This window comes from Cydia splendana, chromosome 8 (assembly GCF_910591565.1).
Source record: "Cydia splendana chromosome 8, ilCydSple1.2, whole genome shotgun sequence".
NCBI lineage: Eukaryota > Metazoa > Arthropoda > Insecta > Lepidoptera > Tortricidae > Cydia > Cydia splendana.
Window position 1 is genome coordinate 4,031,062 of NC_085967.1, and position 25,042 is coordinate 4,056,103.

Here is a 25,042-nt window from a genome sequence, read left to right on the forward strand (position 1 = left end):
GATAGTGTAATTACTAGATATTTGTGGGGTATCTACTACCTGCAGCTGATAAAACTGTGATAACAGTACAGTTTGCACTGTTGTGGAATTGTGTTGTGTTTGTGAAATGTTGATTTTTAAGTGATTTATAATATCTGCGCCTATCAAATTTTGAACAATATGGCTTATCCGATGTATGAAGTCGATTGGAGTGTGCTGCCGCCAGAACAAAATAGAAGGTGCGTTCTTATTTTATAATTTTAACACTAGTAACGAGTAGCTTTATAATATAAACAAATAATGAAAATAAAAGTTACAAAATTGAAGCAGGTTGTGGCAATCTCGATACAAATATTATGGCAAGGACGAAAAAGAGATAGAAAATTAGGTTGCTGAAAAGTTTTCCTTTTCCACGTTGCGCTTACTTTTCCTTTATCCAGTCAAATCAATTCCAACATATTTTTTCATGATTTTGAGAAACACATAATTCGGTCCTCCAATTTAATAAAATATTTTATGTATGTATACTAATGTTTCTAAGCTTTTAACTTGTTTTGTAAATACAAAGAAACTAATTTGATTATCAAATTGAGGAACGTCATGCGACGAGTCACGGCGGCCATGTTGAATTTTGTACAACGCACAGGGAAATGTCAGCTGGCGATTGCCGTATTATTTCTATCTTATTTCTGAAACTGTGATAAACATTTCGACGGAAAATATAGGATAAATATTACCTTGTTTACACCAAAAACATAACTCATGTAGTCATTATGAGATCGGTTTATAAAAAGTGAAATTATGACAGAAGTGAATCAAAGGTGGCATGCGATTTCTCTCTTACATTTTTATAGTTTGTGACGGATAAAATGCTATTATGCTTGACTTTTTACTCATAAATTACTCTTTAGTTTCTTTGGTATTGGTATAAAAGTGCTCAAGTGATAACTCAACGGTTAAGTGTGTTTATTATCTAAATCCGAAACAAGTTGCATTCGTCAAGATTTATTTTCCCCATATTTTGTGATCCCTGGAGAAAAGCTGAGTGAAAAGGATTATCATTATAAGTGTACACGATGAACGGCTCCGAATCCGGGTAATTTTTGTTTTTGGTTATATTATTAGTTAACAATTATCTAGTTTTAATATGACACGACTACTAACTATATCAAACTAGATTGGTTATTGGTGTGCACACATTCTCCATGCACTGATCTTCCAGCTAGTTATACATATTAACATAACATAAAATAAACCTACATACATTATATTCCTTCTATAACCTCTCCACATAGCTTTTTTGATGCTCTTGTAAAGCTTAAGAGCGCTATTACATTTCGGCGTTGAGCGAGTTTAGGTATTTTACGCGCTGCGGCAGGCCGTGCGAGCTCAGTATGCCGATCCCTTCTACCACACTCGCACTACAATGATGGATTAAACATTCTTGATCCTTCGCGAAGCATATTGAAATCAACCATAACAACACTAACTGTACTTAACTTTTAAAGTTCTAAAACTGTTATTTGGTAAATACGAAAATACTAAATGCAGTGCAAATGTACATAGGGGCTGTTCATAAATTACGTCATCTATTTTTGACGATTTTTGACCTTCCCCACCCCTCAAATCATCCAAAAATCAAGCTTCGGATGAATCTGTTTCCTCCTACGTCATGTTACCATCATCCGATGTCCAGACCCCCCCCCCCACTCCTCCCATTTGAAACGACGTAATTTATGAATAGCCCCATACTCGTACTTATGAAGGTATATTACTCGAAAGAAATTATAGGTACCTACTCGCTTATTTACATGTTTCGTCATTGCATTTGGTACCTATAGGTTGTAAAGTTTGTATCAACGAGGGTTTAAAAACGAACTGGTACTGAGGATCTGATGATGATTAAGGTGGTCACGGATACCAATCAACCATGTAGTAACATGATTAGGCTCGTTTGATTCGTCTCAACAAGATCTTTGACACTGAAGATACACAGGGTCTGATGATGGAGCTGGAAGGTGGCCACGGGTACCAGTCTATCATGTAACTAAACAACTTCGTGTTTGGGCTCGTTTGATTCGTCTCAACAAGATCTTTGACACTAGGTGATACTCAGAGTCTGATGATGGAGCTGGAAGGTGGTCACCGGTACCAATCAACCATGCAACTAAACCACTTCGTGTTTAGGCTCGTTTTATTCGTTTGAACAAGATCTTTGACACAAGATAGTACTCAGGGTCTGATGTTGGAGCCGGAAGGTGGTCACCGGTACCAATCAACCATGCAACTAAACCACTTCGTGTTTAGGCACGTTTTATTCATCTCAACAAGATCTTTGACACAAGGTAGTACTCAGGGTCTGATGATGGAGCGCGAAGGTGGCGACGGGTACCTGTCTATCATCATCAGCTCCATCATCAGACCCTGAGTAGTATCTTGTGTCAAACATCTTATTGCGACGAATCAAACGAGCCCAAACACGAAGTAGTTCAGTTACATGGTAGACTGGTACCCGTGGCCACAGTCCAGCTCCATCAAACGAAGCCAAACACGAAGTGGTTTAGTTGCATGGTTGATTGGTACCGGTGACCACCTTCCGGATCCATCATCAGACCCTCAGTACTACCTTGTGTCAAACATCTTGTTGCGACAAATCAAACGAGCCCAAACACGAAGTGGTTCAGTTACATGGTAGACTGGTACCCGTGGCCACAGTCCAGCTCCATCATCAGACCCTGAGTACTAACTTGTGTCAAAGATCTTGTTGCGACGAATCGAACGAAGCCAAACACGAAGTGGTTTAGTTGCATGGTTGATTGGTACCGGTCACCACCTTCCGGATCCATCATCAGACCCTCAGTACTACCTTGTGTCAAAGATCTTGTTGCGACAAATCAAACGAGCCCAAACACGAAGTGGTTCAGTTACATGGTAGACTGGTACCCGTGGCCACCTTCCAGCTCCATCATCAGATCCTGAGTACTATCTTGTGTCCAAGGTCTTGTTGAGACGAATCAAACGAGCCTAAACACGAAGTGGTTTAGTTGCATGGTTGATTGGTACCGGTGACCACCTTCCGGCTCCAACATCAGACCCTGAGTACTATCTTGTGTCAAAGATCTTATAGAAACGAATAAAACGAGCCTAAACACGAAGTGGTTTAGTGGCATGGTTGATTGGTACCGGTGACCACCTGCCGGCTCCATCATCAGACCCTGAGTACTATCTTGTGTCAAAGATCTTGTTGAGACGAATCAAACGAGCCTAAACACGAAGTGGTTTAGTTGCATGGTTGATTGGTACCGGTGACCACCTTCCGGCTCCATCATCAGACCCTGGGTATTATCTTGTGCCAAAGATCTTGTTGAGACGAATCAAACGAGCCCAAACACGAAGTGGTTTAGTTGCATGGTTGATTGGTACCGGTGACCACCTTCCGGCTCCATCATCAGACCCTGAGTACTATCTTAAGTCAAAGATCTTGTTGAGACGAATAAAACGAGCCTAAACACGAAGTGGTTTAGTTGCATTGTTGATTGGTACTGGTGACCACCTTCCGGCTCCATCATCAGACCCTGAGTACTATCTTAAGTCAAAGATCTTGTTGAGCCGAATCAAACGAGCCCAAACACGAAGTGGTTTAGTTGCATGGTTGATTGGTACCGGTGACCACCTTCCGGCTCCATCATCAGACCCTGAGTACTATCTTGTGTCAAAGATCTTGTTGAGATGAATAAAACGAGCCTAAACACGAAGTGGTTTAGTTGCATGGTTGATTGGTACCGGTGACCACCTTCCGGCTCCATCATCAGACCCTGAGTACTATCTTGAGTCAAATAAATACATATAGAATGTCAGGTCGTTTCAAATATTTTTAATCCTGTCCGGTAGTTTATTAAACTGTACCATTATAAATTATAATACTATAAAAACAGTGCTAGGATCAAAGTCTCTCGTTGCGGTTTACACGCACACAGTATAGCGTTTTACACGGCGCCCGCCGCACACAATGATAAAAAACCTCGTCGTCGCCGTTGAAAATGTGCGGAGCCGACCGACACACGTCCTGCCTCTACAAGCTCTGCCGCGGCACTGAGCTGGCGCAGCGCGCGTCATCGGTAATATAGAGTAGTTTTCAAAAAATTGCCAAAAAATTATAGTAGAATTTCATAAACACTAATGTATACCAACAGTATAAGCAAACGTTGCAGATTGCTTGAGTATGAAAATGACTTCGATATTAAGTAGATTTTCGTAGGAATTGACACTTGTTTCGGAGAGAAAATCGAGTTCGTTTTACTTTGATTTTCTCTTTCTCAAAGGTATGTAGGAAAAATATAGTTTGATATGCCTAAAGTACAGGGTATTAGTAATACAAAATAGCCAGGTTTAGCAGAGTAAAATTCTCAACATTTCCAAATAAGAGCTCGCCATTCAGTGCTTCACGGGGTTTTTCGGAAACGACCATCAGAAAAAAAATCATTACTAATTTAATAAGTCCTTTTTCTAATATTTACAACGATATTTATAAAGATAAGAAGACGCTTTTACTGGAACAAGTACTCATTGTTTCTAATAATGAGCGCAAAGTCCTGAATTTCGTCGACTAGTATCATAAATTTTGCATTATTTCGACTTTTCTTGTAAGAGCGCTCTTAAGAATTATTTTGTTTGCTTTAAATACTTGCCTCTTTTGTTGGAAAATCTAACTAAACAATTCAAGCAAAGCAACTAGTTTTAAAATAAATATTCCATTTGGCCAAATTGAGTACAGAACACTAAAAACATCTTTTAACTTTAAGTGTAGCAGAAATAATCTCTTCTTTTCCTAGTCTGTGTTATACACATAACATTTTCTAACAAAGTGCTACTGTTGTCTCCTCCTGTCTTACTATCTCCATACCAAATTTCATCTAAATTGGTTCAGAGGTTTAAGTGTGAAGAGGTAACAGACACAGTTTACTTAAAAAATATATACATATCTTTATTTCGGAACCTACAAAATTCCATAAAATATTGTTAATACCATCATTATAGCTATGTGTTAGTAAATACATTAAAATCAGATCAAAACATAATAAAAATAATAAATAATTGATAATATCAACTTAAAATAATACTTTTGCATTTATAATTAATTATAGTTCGTTTTTTTTAGCATTAGAAAGAACTTGTAAGAAGGTAAGCGATTTTGAGCTGTCTTTTAATTGCAAACGCTTTTTAAAAATCAGTAACTATTACTTATGAAAGCAGAAGAATATAAATGATCATATTAGATTCATAATTGTTAATATTTGCCATAACTTATTTTTAAAACGTGTTTTTCAATTAAAAGACACATCAAGATTGTTTACCTTATTTCTAATGCTAAAAAAAGTAGGGATAGGGATTAGTAGGATTTTTTATTACCTATTCTATATCTATATCTAGTCTTAGTACAGGAAAGATATTACCAATCACACAATCCATACTAATATTATAAAAGGAAGTCTTTCTGTTACCTCTTCACGCTTAAACCGCTGAACTGATTTAGATGAAATTTGGTATAGAGATTGTTTGAGTCCCGAGGAGGGACATAGGATAGTTTTATCCCAGAAATCATCCTTTAGAGGGGTGAAATTTTGTATGGGGACTTAACAACAACTGCACAACAAACTTTGTCAATAAGAACTGACCCGTCCGCACTGTGTAGCACCGGTGCTGGTGCACAATTTAGTTGTGGTATAGAGATAGTTTGAGTCCCGGGGAAGGATAAAGGGTAGTTTTCATTCAAGAAATCACCCTTTAAGGGGGTGAAAAAGGGGGTTGAAGTTTGTATGGGGAATCAAAAAAATGCAGATTGAATAAAATAGGTAATTAGCTACCTACCTAAATTAATAATTCCACGCTGACAAAGTCGCAGGCAAAAGCTAGTATCCTATAAATGAGCAATTGATCCTAATTGACTGCAGTGCTATCTATCTATCAGGTGTCATTGCAGGATTTGCAGGGGCCATTGTCAGCAGAGGTCAATATTGCAATTATCTTAGAAATTATTGATAAAGCTTAGGTATTGGTTACTGCTTACATACCTAACCGAACATAGTATTTATATGTGTATATTAATCTAATAGGTCTCTATTGTTTCCCAAAAAGTTTTAAGTCATAATGTATTGTTTGTCCGCATTTTCGTTAGGCATAATTTGTTTGGTTCAGAAACATGTAACTTTTCAGGATGGCCATAAAACAAACCTAACAAAAAAAACCTTTTTAGGACTAATGATAATATGACAAACAATACATTATACCTTTATGTCAAACAAAGCAACCCCTAATCTAACACTTAGATTGACCCTATGACCTGTTCTTTTAGTTGTTTATAATAATGTTTGTAACTTGGTCATTCAACCTTTGATAAAGAATATAAAGAGAAAATCAATTTATTCAGTAAGTATGATAAAGCACTTAAATTAATATCATAGCTTATAGCTAACGGTGGTATTCCACCTGCCCAATGTGTATTTTGTCTCACATTTTGCTTTAATGAGAGAGTGATGCAATGACATTGGACCAAGATATTGGATAGATGGAATACCACCCTAATATCCTATGATAGATAATACCTCCTATCATATGATTGGCTGAATATAATATTATGGTGTTTTGAATCTACGGTATTATACTACACACGCGTGCAAAAGTATTGCATCACTTTGCATTTTTTCCAATATCTTTGTAATTCTATACCCGATTCTGAAAATTTTGGTATCAACTGAAAGCTTATAATGTAATGCATTATAAAAATGGTAAATTCAATGAAATTTCGAATCCGAAGACCAAGATGAAGAACCAAGTGGTTTTTCATAGACCTAATTAATTTTGTAATGAGATCATGAGGAATACCGTCCCACTCCTCCAGCAAGGCTCCCTTCAGCTCCTCAACATTGACCAGGGCAGGATTCTGCTTCCGAACCCACCTTTTTAGGTAGTCCCACACATGTTCAATGGGGTTAAGGTCCGGGCTCATCGCTGGCCAGTCCATGGTGTCGATGCCCACTTCGAGAAGGTAGGCTGCCGTGGCCCTAGCGGTATGACACTGGACATTATCCTGCATTAGGATGAACCCCTCATCAAAAATACCGGCATAAGGAACATGTTCCTCCAGGATATCAGTGATGTACTTCGCAGCGATCAATCCACTGCCATGGCCCCCGCCAGGCACGAAAACCAGCTCTGTCCGCCCGTCGTAGGAAATGCCGCCCCAGAACATTACGGATCCACCGCCATAGGCGACCCTTTCGGAGAAGAAACATTGAGCGAACTGTTCTGGCCTTCTGTAGACTCTTCCTTTTCGGTCACATCCATTCAAGCACATTCTGCACTCTTTCAACTGGGGTTCATTGCTCAATGGTCCAATCCTTGTGATTTTCAGCAAACTCTCTTTAGGCTGTAAGGTGTAACGCCAGCAATCTGGGCCCCGCTGCGGGCCTCCTGGGTGTCAAGTTCGCTTTCTTAAGTCTTCTTCTTATTGTCCACTCACTGGCAGCCACTCCTCGTACCTCACGCAGACGCTGCTGGATGGCAAGGCTTGTCTGGTGTCGATCTCGGAGAGATGTTGTGACAAAGAAGCGGTCGTCCCTCTCTGATGTACACTTTCTGCGGCCGCTTTTTGGTCTTGAAGTAAAGGATCCAGTCCCCTGGAACCTCTGGTAAACTTTGCAAACTGCAGATTGGCTTAAATTCAGCTCGGCAGCTTCTGAACGTTGGCTAATACGCCCCGCTTGCAGGGGCTGGACGATTTGGCGGACTTCAGCTTCAGTGGTTTCCATTTTTTCAGGTCTTTTTCACGGGAAAATACGCGGAGATAAGTAACGATCGACTTCTGATAAGTGACTGATAACAACCCCTTCTCTACCTCCCGTTTATAGGGGTCAAGGGTAACGCAACTCGTGCGCGTGATATCGTGAAACCGCTCACAAATCGGGAAAATGCCGATAATTTGAAAAATACTGGGCCGGTTTCCATGTTATTTTACTTTTCGTAAAGCTAAAACTTCAAGGATCATGATTACATTAAAATAATTTAGCCAAATTAACCAGTTTACAAATATATTGGGTGCGGACGAAAAAATGCAAAGTGATGCAATACTTTTGCACGCGAGTGTAGATAGGTGAAAACTGCATGAAAATCCATTCAGTAGTGTTTGAGTTTATCGCGAATATACATAAACACAAACAGACGCGGCGGGGGACTTTCCTTTATTAGGTGTAGTGACATTTCTTTTTTTTTTCCTACAGGTTTAACCCGGCCTTTAATATTGCGACCATAAAGCAAGTGGTGAATGAGGCCATTGAAAGAGGTGAGTAAATTCTATTATTTACAAACATGCACTGTTAAGGCAGCTGTTCCATAGGCAACAATACAGAACTTTTTCTTAGAGAAAACATTCATCTTCCAAGATAAATTTCGTTTCTCGCTGACTGCCGCCGGTCGGACAGCTGTCAACCAAGGCAATCAAACTTACGAATCTGAATACATTTTGGTTTTATTTTACACAAATTAATTACGTGTTGTTTAACATAGATACCACAAATATTTTGCAATACTCCAATCAAGTCATTGTGTGTGTGGCTTATAATTATTAGACAATATGAAATTAATTTTTTCTAGATATTTGACTTGAAGTTTATTAATGCTATGGTATGCCATAGAATTAATAAACTTCAAAGTACCCATAGACCCATGCTCACTAAATACGTATGCACCTGGATGTGACGTATGAATTATATATATCAGGCCGCGTAGCCAAAATGCCAATCAGCGATCGAAACGCAACTGTCACTGTCGCACTAATATGGATGAGTGATAGAGAGACACAAAGCGTTTCGTTGTCGAAGCGATAGCGATTGTAACCTTGGCTAGGCCGGCAGCTGTCACACCGCTTATTTGTGAGCGCGTCATGCAATTCCAAACATCACAAGCTACATGTGCACGCGCGTGACTACGCAGCCCAGGGAGCTTGCTGCATTCGCACTAGGAAGCTTACCGCGGAAATCACAGTTTCGTCTATTTGCCTCTATCGCTCTTGCTAGTCCACAGAGAGAGAAGATAGACGAAACTTAGATTTTCGCGGTTCTATAGTTCGTTTTTTTTTAGCATTAGAAAGAACTTGAAAGAAGGTTAGCGATCTTGACATGTCTTTTAATTGAAAAACGCTTTCTAAAATTCAGTAACTATTACTTATGAAAGCAGAAGAATATAAATGATCGTATTAGATTCATAATTGTTACATATTTGCCGTAACTTATTTTTAAAATGTGTTTTTCCATTAAAAGACACATCAAGATTGTTTACCTTATTTCTAATGCTAAAAAAACGAACTATAGCCCTGAGAGCCAGCTTTTGCTGCTTGCTTGTGGATTTTATACTAACTTTGGCGAAACTTACAAGTCTTCTTATAAATATTCATTACTAGCAACCGTAGCTACTGTCCGCGTCTTTGTGAACTTCCATAATACAAACGTATAAATAGGAAGTCCTATTTCATACAAATAGGGGATCATTCGGAAATAAAAATTAGTACATTTTCATTAAAATTAAGTAACCATAACAAACATGCAAAGGTTTATACATTCTTAATATTATAGTTTAGTTTTTTTAGCATTAGAAAGAAGGTAAGCGATCGTGACATGTCTTTTAATTGGAAACGCTTTTTAAGAATCAATAACTATTACTTATGAAAGCAGAAGAATATATTTCATAATGGTTACATAGGTGTTTGCCGTGACAATTTTTTTTAAAGTGTTTTTCAATTAAAAGACACGTCAAGATTATTTACCTTTTTTCTAATGCTAAAAAAACGAACTATAATGACACGTTGTTTGCCTTATTTAAAGTGGTCAAAAATGTCTGTTAAAAATCTAACAAAACAAACAGTGAAAAACATAAATGTCTCCCATTGTCCTATTTTAATTGAATGTAACAAAACATTTGTACTATACTATAGGACTTCACCCGTGGCCTATAAATCAACTGGGGCATGTAAAAACAATAGCCCAGTGACATCACCGCGCTGAAATACCTTCGACTTGTTATCAGAAGCTGGGAATCGCTCTCTGTTTTACAAACTTACATTAATCGCTGCCTAAATTTAGGTCTAACAAAAACACCTTATTAATTTAGACAGACCGAGTTGTCCCTGACCTGACTGCAAATATACATTTTGTAGCGGATTTACAAAACGTTATTTGTACCTTAATAGCTTAACCCATTTAGAATTAAAGTCATGAAATTATCGAAATTCATCTTCGTGACAGAGTAAGGCTGTCATCTAATGCGCAAATGTGAGTGAATGAAATCGGCGGTGGCAGCCGACAACCCCCTTCTTTAATCATAGCCTTTGGTACCTAACACCCACGCTGAACGTACATATAGGTACCTCAATCCAGCGCGACCGCCCACGTGTGCCCTTTTCATGAATCCCTACGGAACAGTATTAGTGCTCGCGATCAAATACGTCCCATTAAACACAAGGACGATTTATGGAGAATTACTTATTTCAGTAGTAATTTTTCTAAGCAACGATGTTCTGAGATAACCTACTAGGGGAGACCGAGATAAGCTAAGCAGAGGTAGGTTGAAACTTGAAACAACGTCAATTTTGAGACATCTATAACTGTTATCGAGCTGTAAAAAATTATGGTTAGCCTCGTCCCACCGTCCGCCGATCCCTCAATATGCATCCTTGCCTCAAGACGATTATAAGAACAGCAAAATTCCTACCTCTATTTAGGCATTCCTAAAGCTTGATAAAAGTATACACTATGAAAATGAAAAAAAAAATGAAAAAATATTTATTCGCTAACAAGCAATCTTTAACAAAATACAGGTTCGTGCACGCACCTTTTTAAGTATAAAAATACCTGTGTTAAGGAACACCGCTCTTCCTTAGTGATTAACTACAAGCTAAAAGAAAAACTATGATAATAAGTGTAATAACAATAAAGTAAATTAAATTAAACTAAACAATTTAATAAGTTAACTATAAGTTATTAGAAGACCTAAATCCTTATTACTTTGTATATTAAAATAGTAAACTTGCCTCTTGGCAACTGCATAGCAACAATTACTTACTATGGGTGTACAACACAGCTGTATAATTTCTATTATAATTATAATAATATTTAATGTCCTATTGTAAAAGGCTTGGTACTACTACTACGGTAGTACTATTAGTTATTCTGTGCTACTACTACTAGTACTACTTGATTTACTAGAATTGGTAGGTTCAAAACTAGTGACTATCGTTCGAGTTGATTTATAAATCAACCTATAGGTAGATAGAAAGGCCCGCTGCAGAACATTGTCAAATATGCCGCTTATAAACAAATACCTATTATTTTTGTATTCATAGACCTTAAATAGTAATTAAAAACAGATTATTCACCAACTTTAGTCATTTCAGGTTTAAAATTCGTAACTGAAATATGATAAAATTACCGAGTTGAAAGATGTAATTGTACACATCATAGTTAAGCCATGCTTTCTACTTCTGACCTGCTGGCATGAGTTGCGTTCTTGCGCGCGACTCCATACATCTAGCGCGACTTCAAGTAAGACTCGCGCGCGGAAGCGCAACTTATGCTAGACCTCCTGATGTGCCTTCTTTAGAATATGACTAAGTTTCATTTCTATACTAATTTCATTATTCTAATCAAACTCTAACTTCACTTTCCTAGCTTGTAAGTAAGCACAACAATGCACTGATCAACGCTTCTCTATGTGTGTGCCGTCCTTAACAGTCGCGCCGGTTTCAGTGCGCATGCCCACGCCGACCCGGCTGCGGGATCTCATCAGGCAAATCAGGGCTGCACGGACGGCGGCGGAAGAACGGAGCGTGGTCAACAAGGAGTGCGCCTATATTAGGTCCACTTTCAGAGAAGAGGATAGCGTTTGGAGGTGAGTTTATTGATGGTACCTAGGTATAGGTGTGGTCAGAAGTGGTGAATAACCCTGGTTGCCAGAAGGCTCGTGTACAACCGTACCCACGCGACCCGGCTGCGGGATTTCATCAGACAGAACAGGGTAGCGCGTACGGCGGCGGAAAAGAGGAGCGTGGTCAACAAGGAGTGCGCCGATATTAGGTCCACGTTCAGAGAAGAGTATAGCGTTTGGAAGTGAGTTTAGTTGGTATAAGGTACGCCCAGATCTGTGGAACAAGTCTGTTTGCCGCATTATTATCTGCTATACATCTATTCAAGGTCTGACAAAAAGAAACAGCGGTTGTGTCGTAGATGCAATCGTAAATTATAAGTGGATTTTTATTCCATTGCATCAATTGTATAAAATAGTCAGTAGACGGCATTCACATTAACATTTTTATTATTATGATCATGATCACGTACGTATTAATTAACAATAACTAATAAAGAATGATTAAAAACGTAATAAACTCTAATCAGAAATCAAATTGGCTTTTGTTCAAGAAGTTTTGTTCCGGATTTCCGGATGAGAGGGGAAAAGAAGTACCTATATCGACTTTAAACTTTAAACCAACGTTTGGAATTGACCCAACAAAATCTTTAGGCAATTTGTTATTTATGAAAGAAACAAGAAATGTTTCTAAGATAATGCAGACTGGTACTTACGAGTAACTAATAGTAGAGGCTCTTTTAAAACAACACATTCTTAAAAAAAAAACAGCTTCTTGCGTCTTAAACTTCCAACAGTCGGCAATTTTCTCTTAACAGTCATAAACGATGACTAAAATAAAGCTTATCCAAGTTTCCGTAAACATATTTTTCAAATACAAGGGCTCCATAACTTACCGCATAAAATCCTTGAGCGTCCTTTATTGCGCGGTATAATGAAACCGCAACGTAGACTTAACTAGCTGAACAATTCACAAAGGTTTCGTATACATCGTCAAAAGTGCACCAGTATAAAACTGACATCCGATTACGCTGTTTTTAAGAATTTTGAGTCAAAGGGGCGAATGGACGAACCCCCTGACGAGTATACAAGATTTGTAAATTGATGTGGACTTGGCATCTTCCAGTCTAAAGTCTAGGTTCACTGGGATTCTAGGTTCTATACGGCAAGGCAATATTGTGTATTGTCTAGCCATGGTCTGTATATAGTGTTGTTTACATGGATCGAGATTTTTATGCAGACAACTGACAACTTTATTTCTTTTCGGAAATAAGTTGTGGATCTGGAACCGAATGCGATTTACCGGTTACTACCAAAAGTTTTTAAATAAAGTATGTACTACTTAGTAAGCGGAGACAATAATTGTAGAATTCAGCTCCCCCCAATGCCTGGCAAACGTTTGAGTGGGGTCAATTTCGGCGATATCAACAGCGTGCGGGAATGAAATTGCCGAATTCCGATAACACCAATAATTGGATGCCATTTGAAACGAGGGACTCTCACCCATGTTTCAACGAATACCAAGTGCATGTAGATAAGATAATTATTGTTATGGCCACGTCCGATTACAAAACAATAACAGATATGGAAAAATACAACGGGTCGTCCTTATTACTGGTTATTTATTAAAATATAAAGTTTAGTGGGCTGGTCTTTTCAAAACTTACAGCTAGGCGAGAAAAGCATCGCTTTTTGGTCGGTCCCTCATGTCTAAGGATCGTGGTCAGTATCAGGGTTGCATCTGGAGCGGATGATCTGCCTCCACCGGTTTCTGTCCAACGCGTCTCTGACGACCGTGTAAAAGCAGAGGATGACGAGTCTTAACTGAGTGAGAAAAGCATAAGAAACAAATATTGTCTAGTCTGAGAAGTATTTATATCGATAAATTTAGTGATATCTAATCCATCCATTTCTACACAGATGTCGCAACATCGCAAAACTCCTCTACATCCACATGCTGGGCTACCCAGCGCACTTCGGTCAACTGGAGTGCCTCAAACTCATCGCCAGTACGCGGTTCACGGACAAACGAGTGGGCTACCTCGGCGCCATGTTGCTACTAGATGAGCGGCAAGACGTCCATCTCCTCATCACGAACTGTCTCAAGAAGTAAGTGTAGGTTAATAATTAAGAATAATTTGTGGTGTAAATTAGGTGGAATACATCTTAGTTCGAGGTTATTTGGAGTGTCTCAAACTCATCGCCAGTACGCGGTTCACGGACAAATGAGTGGGTTACCTCGGCGCCATGTTGCTACTAGATGAGCGGCAAGACGTCCATCTCCTCATCACGGACTGTCTCAAGAAGTAAGTGTAGATTAAGAATTATTATTTTGTGATATAAATTAGGTGGAATACAGGGCACGACCGTCGAACATTTTAGTTCGAGTGTCTCAAAATCGTCACCAGTGCGCCATTTTTCTATTGCATGAGTGGTAAGATGTTCACTTTTTCATCACGAACTGTCTGAAGAAGTACGTGTAGATTAAGAGCTATTGGACCCTGTTTGGCCTGTAAAGTGTACATCTAAGCTACCAGATCTACGAGGCTACCCAGAAATGTTTCAAGCCTATTGCTAGTCAGCTGTTCACGCATAACCACGTCGGTTACCTATGTGTCCTTAGCAACCTGAAAACATTTCTAGGCTTCATGGCAGCTGGGGTGGTTAGAGTAGCGCTACCTCGTTTCACGCAAAGTAGGCACAATGATTGTCGATTTGCGGAAAATGCCCAGAAGCACTAACTAACTAACCTTTGTATCCTTCTGAAGCCTTCGAGTGGGGTAGGAAGAGAGTTTAACTTCTTCCTTTGCTTTGAGTAAAATATAGCCAGAACAAGGGCTCCGTAAATAGGGTTTCTGGTTTCTCGACCTTTTTAATTTCTCGAGGCACGGGAATTCTCGACCAGGATTTCTCGAGTTTCTCGAGTATCTCGAGAAATTTTGAAAGTTTCAAATAATACCATGGTATGTATTTTTTTTTGCTTTTTTACAAATCAGACTCATAGGGATCGTATGTGAGATCAATAATCAAAGATTTGGTAATATTTTAGTTACCATAAATTGCACTTAATAATCAAAAAATCAACAAACAAAAAAAACTATAGTGCACCTATAGTTATTTTGCGTGCGCGCCGGTGATGTGATATGCTATAGTGTATTTCTTGTGGTATTTAACAAAATGTCAACAAACCACAATATGGTATTTTACTAGGCAAGGCAAGTCATATTCAAGTCAATAAATTTAACTCGATGTGAAAACTTACAGAAGTTTTACTACGTAATATTAATACTTACTCAACGGAACAATGAAGCTGCTAAAATTGTGCTATTTTGCTAATAGGAATATATCGGGATGATTAGATTTATCAATAATAATTTAGTTTTATAATATGTATGTGTTATTACATGGTCCTATAATTCGTTAGCTAGCCTATAGTTTTTTAGAATTAGAAAGTAGATAGGTAAGTGACCTTGACGTGTCTATTTATTGACAAACACTTTGGAAAAATAAATCACGGCAAATAGACACATGTAACAAATAGGACATAACAAATCACATACGATCATTTACATTATTTTGCTTTCATTAGTAATAGGGTATTTTCCTACTAGTCAAATCAGTTACTTTTTTAGAACTGTCAAAACGATTTGCTAATATGGAATTTATATGAAACATTACATCGTGACGTCACGGTCAACTCATCTACTTATTACATTTCTATCCGATTTATTAAATAGAACTTGTGTTTTAAAATAACTCCTATCTGTGTTTTTCTAATAATTATCTGGTGCTTAATTTAATGCATGGTGTAAAATAATTTATTTCAAATACAGTATAATACCCTATTGTTACTAATTTTTTAAAAGCGTTTTTCAATAAAAAGACGCGTCATGAATGTCATGATAGTTCAAAAGTTTCAAAACATGAAAATCGGTTCAAGCCAGAACGATAGTGTACGGATCAAGGCAGTTTTTTTTATTTAGTTGGTTAACTACCTAATAAATGTTTTAAGTACCTGAAAATGTAAAAAAAAAAACATTGTTTACATTTATTTAACTACCTAAAGAAATGCACTATAGACACACCACGTGTTATCTTTTTACTTATCACAAGAGATTTATTTCTCGAGTTCTCGAGGCATTGAGTTATTTTTTCCCGTCTCGACTTAGGACAAATTTCTCGAGATTTCTCGCCTCGAGAATTCTCGAGCAGAAACCCCATCCGTAAATCACTTAGCAAATTCTGCACATAGCCAGCTTAATTAACTATATTATTTATCAAGTGAATTGTATCGGATTTTCATTTACAATACATTAAAAGGTTAGGTTTTACCTCCAGTCATTTTGCTTAACTAATTATCATATTAACCGTATCAGTTACCGCAAATCGTAAAACGTTTTTTCAGTATTTGTAAGCCATACACGGTATCACATAGTGTGTCATGTGACTTACAATTTTATATGTCATACAAGTTTACAACGGATTGATGCAATACTCACTAGAGTTAGACCAAGAAAAGTCTGCAACTATTTTGATAGCACACGCAGTGCAAGTGTTATTTTAAACTTCAAACTTCTATGAAATTATGACGTATAAATAACACTTGCACTGCGTGTGCTATTAAAATCGTTGCAGGCTTTTCTTGCTCTAACTCTAACACTTTTTTTTAAATATCACCATGTAAATAGCACTTACGAAATGGCCTCCTAATCTCCTTAATCAGGAGCATCTCATTCCTTATTTACACCTCTCGCTGGCCTGTGTAGATAAGAAAAAGCAAACCTTTATTCGGTCCGGTCTCCCTATTAAGTCGGCCCGGTCTGCAAATAAACCTGTGCCCACCCCATTCGTAATTTCCTCTCTTTATACATTGCATAAAGATGATTGCTGATCATGTGTGTTGTCCTGTAATTAATGAAATAATTTTAAATGTAAAGTCAAATTTAGCTTTTAAGTACTAACATTATTTTTAAGTATGTACTAACAAAAATAAGATCATTGTTATCTTTATGAAATAAATAAATTGATTGATTGCTACGGTCATGTGGAAATTTTCAATTCGAATTTAAGGAAATAGGAATCTGGCTTTACCAGCAATTCCTGTACGGTAACATTGCAATTGCAAATCTTATTTTATCAGGTGCTTGTCAATATCAAGTACAGCCGGCATCGGCGGATGTGCTCAAAAATATCTGAGCACGAACTCTAACGCCTTGACTATAAAGGCGTGTTCAGATATTTGTGAGCACCTTGGCCGCTCCGATATATCTGATAGCGACTGTACCTAAATAACAACAGAACTTTTTCTTGCATCGCGTTGCCATGGTTACGATAAATACTTTCAACTGCCGGGCTCAGCTCAACTCAAATTAAAGCAATTAGAAAAAGACTGGTAGTATATCTCGCGGGCGAGATACTGTCGCGCCACTCCTGTGCTAGGCCTGCTGATCACCCTAAGGATCTTACACACACATTGATGCATGTACAGACATGAGGTGCGCACATAGATACTGTCTGCCCAGTGCCTTTGTTTACAATGTAAGGATTAGGAATAAATGTTGTAAGAGGGAAAACAGGAAAACACACCCCGAGTGGAAATAGAAAGCTGAATTAATTTCCGTGAACCGACTAACATTGACAAACAAATCAAACAATGTTTGCTGTGTTATCTCCCGTTTTAATTACGCCGTCCTTTATTATTTTGTAATATAAATTGCTTTTCACTTAGCCGGCTAATTATAACTCTTGGTTTGTATTAATAAAGCTTTGTTTGTTTTTAATATTGTCATATTTAAGTAACATACTGGTATGCAAATAAAGATCTCTTTCTCTTAATTTACAAAGACCTCATTTTTAGGGTTCCGTACCCAAAGTGTAAAAACTACTATTACTAAGACTCCACTGTCCGTCTGTCTGTTTGTCACCAGGCTGTATCTCTTGAACCGTGATAGCTTAGACTTTAGACAGTTGAAATTTTCACAGATGATGTATTTCTGTTGCCGCTATGACAACAAATACTAAAAAGTACGGAACCCTCGGTGGGCGAGTCCGACTCGCACTTTTTATTAAAACATCAACGTCAACTTCGATTCAACATTTTGAGTCTTACATGATTTCAAATCAAGTTCCAATACTGACATAACCGGGTCTCTCTGACAGTTAACTGAAGCCTTATAAGAACTATAATCTTCACATCTATATCACTTCGCACACATACTATGTAATAAAGGAGGTATCATTAAAATGGGACATAATAGTCGGACCAAGCTAACTCAAACGCAATGACAAAGTGAGGAACGTCATCATTAATGTAAAGGTGCCCACTGATTAACAGTCCGCCGGACGGTGTATCGGCCTGTCAGTTAGAACAACATTTTGACAGCTCCGAACAACTGACAGGCCGATACCGTCCGGCGGACTGTTAATCAGTGGGCCCCTTAAAATGTAACACTTTAAACTCTCGCGTTTTGTACAGCGATATAATTTCATTGTTTTTACCTTTAATTCCTGCTGGTGCAACTCGGCTGAAACGTCGGAATTAAAGGTAAAAACAATGAAATTATATCGCGGTAGACCCGTTTATGTAATTAAATAAATGTAAAATTTATATGAAAATAATTAGGATGTTTATGACACTCCCTCGTTTTGTTCTGTTCAAGTATCGGAGCAAAGTTAGACGGACGGCCGGTTAGTTAGACCATAGAGAAAAAAATACATAGAGCGCTCACTCCATACATCAGTTTTAGTAACAAAACGATTATTATTTTCGTGGTCGACATCTAGCATCGAGTAGCGGAATTATCAGTACAGCTACTTGACTATAGATGTTGCAACGACCAAAAAGTCGAATGCTCAACAATTTTCAGCTAACCGGATTAACCGGAACTCTATTTTCAACTCCTTCTGCTTTTAATATTAGTTTTTAATTGTTGTTAAATACAATTTTCGTGAGTCGCGACACTAGATAATTCTAGTATCAAGTAGCGGTACTGATAATCTCGCTACTCGATGCTAGATGTCGACTGCGAAAATAATGGTATTTTCGCAGTTGACATCCGCACCAGAAAGACCATTCTTTTTGGTACCAAAACTGATGTATGGGCTGAGCACTCTATTCTTACTATATTTCTCTATGGTTAGACGGACTCTACTTTGCCCTCAGGTCATTTTATTATAGTACTGTGTAACAAAATTATCCAATTAGATATAACGTGATTTACTATCGTGTACGTGTTTACCTTCAGCTCCGTTTATCTTAATAGTTTAGGTATAAGTGTAATCTCGTCTGCAGCAATATATTTCTTGTGATTCGGACGTTGTGTCGCAATAATGTCACCTGGTAGCCTACTTCGTTTACGGCGGGAAGGAACTGAGGGCCGGTGTTGATTTCATAATAAAAAGCTGTATTTATTTTGATATCGTGTTTAACTGTTCATTACTACGTTTTATGATATCTTAGTCTGATGATTTCATGTCGTAGACTTTATAAAATACATCATTATCATTAGAAAATTAAATAAATACCGGTAGGTACTAATTACTTACAGAGGATTTTTGGTATTGAACAGGATAGTACTGTCCATACAGTATAGTACTGTCCATATTGTATTAATATTAAATATTTATTAATAACAAACAAAATGAAAAAAAAAAGGAACTAAACGTTTAAATTAAAACTAAAATAAAACAAGTACTGTATGGTTAGTATTTAGTACATTCGATAGCAAAGTGGTCACCTAAGCATGGTACTTTGAGACCGGGGGGTGGGTTTTGTGAGTTAGAGAGATAAGATTCTAGGAACTATATGTTATCATGAGATTGTTTGCGAAAAAAAACATCAGTATGAAATACAAATGTTACTCCACGGGAATCCACGAAGGAAATGAAGAAAGCGCGACACATCAAAGATAAAACAATACGAAATTAGGACATGATGAGTTCCACGGGGATCGATACATGCTAATGTGTCCCACTGCGCTGTATATCTATATTGTCTCGGCTCGGTCTCACGTCTCAATTGAATGGAAACCTGCGCTAATGCTGTCTCTGTAATAGCATTGTGGTGGAACCATTTTGACTATACATACGTGTTTTTACACGACTAAGAGAGCTGGTTTTTCGTGTGTATAGTGTATATTATCTGTGTGGGATTGTATATATTTTTTGGCACTTTATGCAGTTTAAACGTATTAAGATTTAAGTCACTTAACTCTTAAGCGCCACTTGCACCATCCCACTAACCAGGTGTTAACCAGTTAAACCGTTAACCCAATGTTAAATTGTACTGGTAGCCATAGCTACTCCAGGTTTAACCAGTTAACCCCAGGTTAGTGGAATGGTGCAAGTGGCGCTAAGAAACTTAACTCGCCGACTCGATAACGGATCAGCAAAGAGAATCAAAAAGTCCAATTAAAATTGAAATATCCTGGCAATTAAGGTGTTATTCTGTCGTTTGTGGTCTATTCTCTATCGTGATGGGAGTAACGTAACATCTAATATTTACACCTCGCTATATGTTAGTTATGCTTATGTACGAGTATAAATGCATACTGTAGAATATATAAATATGACTCATAAAATTATCAGTTGTGATTTGTGATTTAAAGTCATATCACGCTTTATAAGAATTTGCATCGTATACAAATTGACGCGGTTATTGCGCGCTATTTTAAAAGCACTCACACAATATTCCATACACTCGTAAACATACAAAACGCATACAATGCTACAGTTAAACAAAGCGAGTACGTGTATAACTAAAAGGGCAGTGTAACAAAAACCCTGACTGGACTGCGCTGCCATTTATAACACTTTTCAAGCGCATCAATCTTATTTAACCAGCATAAGCGTGGACTCCAGTTATACATCACATAGTTGTTACAGATCTCGAGGTTCCACTTTTGACTGGTTCCACTGAGGCAGTGGGACCAGCGATGATAATAATCGCCATGGCTGGCTAAACTGTATTTTTGTTCAGGTCGGAAAAGTCACATTTCCATTAAAGTCAGAAACGGACGTAAGCCCTTTTAGGTCATTTTACTTTATGCGGTGTTTTTGCTATACTGCAGTGTGAATCACCGGACACTTGAAATACACTAAGTAAATTTAAAAATTTGGACACATAGTAGTCCTAGTTGTTAATAAATTTGAATACATTTTGGCAATGGAATGCTCGGGTGAATGCAAAAAGGAGAGCTTTTAGCTTCCATTGATTGACCAATATTGTTTCATTGTTGTTGTTGAATTAGTTGAGGGTTGAGGGAATGTGGTTTCCATTTACTTTGTTTTGGAACTAGTTTGAACAATCTTACTTGCCCGTATCCTTAGAAGTTCTTGTGACATTTAAATTAGAAATAGTATGTTAATAGCTAATTGTAGTTCTTGCTAATTGTTGTTCTCCTGTATATGTCATCTTATGTACACAGTTTACAATAAATAAATACTTTACTTTGCCTTAGCTCTAAAATATTATCGCATGATAATTTTCCTAATAAACCTAGAATTTTAGCACAAAATCACGCCTCCAAACGCCTCTGCAATGAATTTTGCGCCGTGAATCATGACCGATTGGATGCTTGCACGCGATACTATAGCGATCATGGTCGTTTTATCGAGATTTATCACAATTTTATCGGACGCGAGTGATATTAATCATATAATAATACATAGCAATAACGTAATGGTAATCAGATTGTGCATGACAATATTCGTATATGTTAATTGTGGCTTTCCAGCTCAGAAGGATCCCTATGCGTCTGTGCAATAAGGTCGTTTCCATCTGAAATTCTGATAATTTAAAATAAACGAAAGAAAAGTACGAGAATTGACGGTCTGATGTGTTATCAAAACGATGAATGCTTGTATTTTATGGAATCTGAGAAAATTGCAGTTTTACCGTAAAGTTTAAACTTTCTGAGAATCTCACCTTCTAGAGAACCAGGAATCACTAGATTAAATCGCCAATAGGAGTGCCAGATACCAGCCAGGTGCCAGAACCTAACAACTATTGAGACCTTATTATTCGCTTTAGTCGAATCTGAGCATGTTTTCAGCTTCTTTACTGCGAACACCTACTGATTAACTTTGAGATTAATCACGTTTTGCTGTCACCAACCCTCCGGTATTAGATGCCTTATTAGGGAAGGGATCTTACTTTGGTAGCTCCTTTGTACCATGAAATGTTATGATGAAACATTGTTTGATCCTTAATTGGCGTGTTCCTTTCTTAGGTATTGTGTTAGATAATTAGATACTTACATCTAGTATTACCGCTGCGGTTACTAAGTTGACATGTTGAGCTATGAGTAGTCTCTTCTCATAGCTCAACATGTTAAATAATAATGTGAACCTATTTATAAAATACACCTTTTCACCGTACGCCGCTCAGCTAAATTTATTTCAGCCAATTTTACAAAACTGTTTTAAGGTAAACTAGCGACCCGCCCTGGCTTTGCACGGGTTTCAGTCCACCTAGCAAGAGTAACAGAGAAAGGCGTCCTACTGTTTGTTTTACGCTGCGCAATATTATCTACACTCTGTATACTTCCATTATCACATAAATGCGTGTTTTTGAAGGCACATAAATTGAAAACCTGTCGCTCCGGGCCTCGTTTTGTTTTCATAAATTAACTGATAAAAACAAGCACTTGGCTTCTTTATACTCTAACTAAATAACTCCTTTGTTACGAGGCACTGACGTCGAATTTGTACCTAGCTTATTAAAATTAAAACGAGAACTTGGGAGAAAAAGATCAATTCGTACAATCGGCAGCAGAAGTTGCTAAGCGAGCCAGGTGTTCAATATGATCTCGACGCGACTTTATTGTTAAGAGAATATGAGCGTGTCAAGGTAATTTTGAACATCTCGCCCGCTTAGCAACTTCTGCTGCTGACTGTATGATACGACATTGTCGCTCATTATACCTAGTAGTCATGTAGTTGTTGATTGTTAATTAACAAAGCATAGGTAGTCATCTGAATGACTTAATAGAATTTCATTTTAAATAGGTACCTACAGGTGACAGTCATCATCACTCATCAGCATCACGTTAGTCAAATTTGCTGGGATTTATGAAATGTCCATATGAAACCTTTATTCATTTAATTTTTAACTCAAATCAAAGATGTACCTACATTATATGTTGCGTTTTAAAATCACCAAGTCCCCAGAATGAATACACTGATGAATTCATTCATTATGTGGCCATGCAATTTTGTCTACTTTTACTTTAAGGTATATCCGATGACCAAACTATTATCTTTCCAACGCCAGCCTGTCCTCTAAATTCCTAAAATATCTAAGCTTCAATGCATTTGACGCTGACATGACAGCTGATATTCTACACCCGCATTATATACGAATGTTAAACACCTAGCATGTCAGTATAACCGCCAAGGTAGGTCATCGCCCGCTTTTAGGATCAATATATTTCGCTTGGACGCAACCGGCAGCTGTTCTTGTTAGCTTCTTTTTTTACTTACAAGCCTCTTAAAGATGTTTCGTATAAAATGCCCCAGGAATAAGTCGGATACTGCCAAATACGAAGTAAATTTTCGCAATAATAAGCTTAGGAAAGGGTAGGAAGGAAGCGAAATATATTTAGAGGTTTCTGAAAGACGACGTTTTATTTTTGAGGAAAATAGAAATGTGGTTGTCGCAGATATTCATGATTCGTGAAAGCTTTATGAATTTTATGATAATAGAATACTTTATTGTAATAACTGATTCCGTGCTAAGCCATAGTTTCCAAAATTGCGCAATTTCTACGTAAACTTTTCGGGAACTGCTCATATTTTTGTATGGAAATACATTTCTATTTCCCTAATGAAAGTTACCCTTGTTTCCTGTGAAATTATCCTGAAATTTTCTAGACCTTTTCTCACTTTTGGAAACTTGTACATCTGTAGGTAGCTAGTATTTCCCGCTTTGTAGCTAAAATCGTGCTTAGTGGTTAGCGCTGAATTGGTAAACAGTAAGTTAAGTCCATATAATAGAATTACAGACAGAGTTCCAAGAACGACATGGATAAAACACAGGTTTTAACGCATAGGTACGTTGCGACGAGTGAGGACTGAGAATTTGACACTTAATTATTTCACGTCATATGAAACCGCTATTAGTTTTCAATTTCATATTTTAATAGCTAAAAACTTTACGGCCCCACTCACTATACGCGTACGTGGGACTGCGTTTACGACTGACATTTGATCTAGTATTAAGCATTAGCAGTATTAGCACTAAGCACTCGAATAACACGCGTCGTAAACGGGGCACTAACTCCGAGTAATCATCCGGTTTACGGCCCCGTAATAATTCCAGGCTAAACTAACATTACTCGGCAGAAGTTCGTTGAAGAGGAAGCTTATTGGCTATGCGCGAAGTCCGTGGTGGCGATACTGAAAGCGAGAAAACAGAACTTTCTTGAAGCCAAAGTTTCATGCTGTTCCATATCTGTCAAATGACAAAGGTGTCACATAGCTGTCTAGAAAAGATAATAAGGGCGATGCATGAATACTTTGTTACAAATCTCGATGTCACAGTTTTATTGATTAGCTGTAGATAAGGCGCCGTGAGTTTAGGTCGCAAACTCGCAATCTTTTTTTATTTTGCAAAAGCTTGACTCCTGAATTCCGTGGCCAATTTCAGTGAAATCGAAAACCTCAGAAATTTAAAAATACTCCTCTATCTTTTTAACCACTACCACCATCACCACACCACCAATGAAACTAATTCGACCTTTTCTTCCACAGCGATCTCAACAGCAACACCCAATTCGTGGTCGGTCTCGCATTATGTACACTCGGCGCCATCGCCTCTCCAGAAATGGCGAGAGACTTGGCATCAGAAGTAGAGCGACTGATCAAGAGTCCAAACGCGTACATTAAGAAGAAGGCAGCACTGTGTGCGTTCCGCATTATAAGAAGAGTTCCAGATTTGATGGAGATGTTCCTACCGGCTACAAGGAGTTTATTGACGGAAAAGAATCATGGTAAGGTTTATTATAACTCATAATAAATACTCCGGGCTGTCTTGGGTTACGAGAGAGATGCCCTTAGGAGAGATATCCATTGTCAAGTAAACTTGTGCAGATAAATGTTGAGCGTTTGGTCGACATACTGAACGCTTGTTTCTAATCTTTACGATGTGTTATTT

At 37.8% G+C, this 25,042-nt stretch overlaps 1 protein-coding gene across 1 annotated transcript in view; it reads left to right on the top strand.

Annotated features, from left to right (window-relative positions):
• Positions 1–57: 57 nt before the first annotated feature.
• LOC134792728 (AP-1 complex subunit gamma-1) overlaps positions 58–25,042 on the top strand; it is a 55,397-nt gene continuing 30,412 nt past the window's right edge. The window contains exons 1-5 of the mRNA XM_063764027.1: positions 58–218; positions 8,256–8,317; positions 11,760–11,916; positions 13,810–13,998; positions 24,640–24,878. Of these exons, the coding sequence (XP_063620097.1) occupies positions 160–218; positions 8,256–8,317; positions 11,760–11,916; positions 13,810–13,998; positions 24,640–24,878 (706 nt within the window). The 5' untranslated portion in view covers positions 58–159. The remainder of the gene's footprint in view (positions 219–8,255; positions 8,318–11,759; positions 11,917–13,809; positions 13,999–24,639; positions 24,879–25,042) is intronic.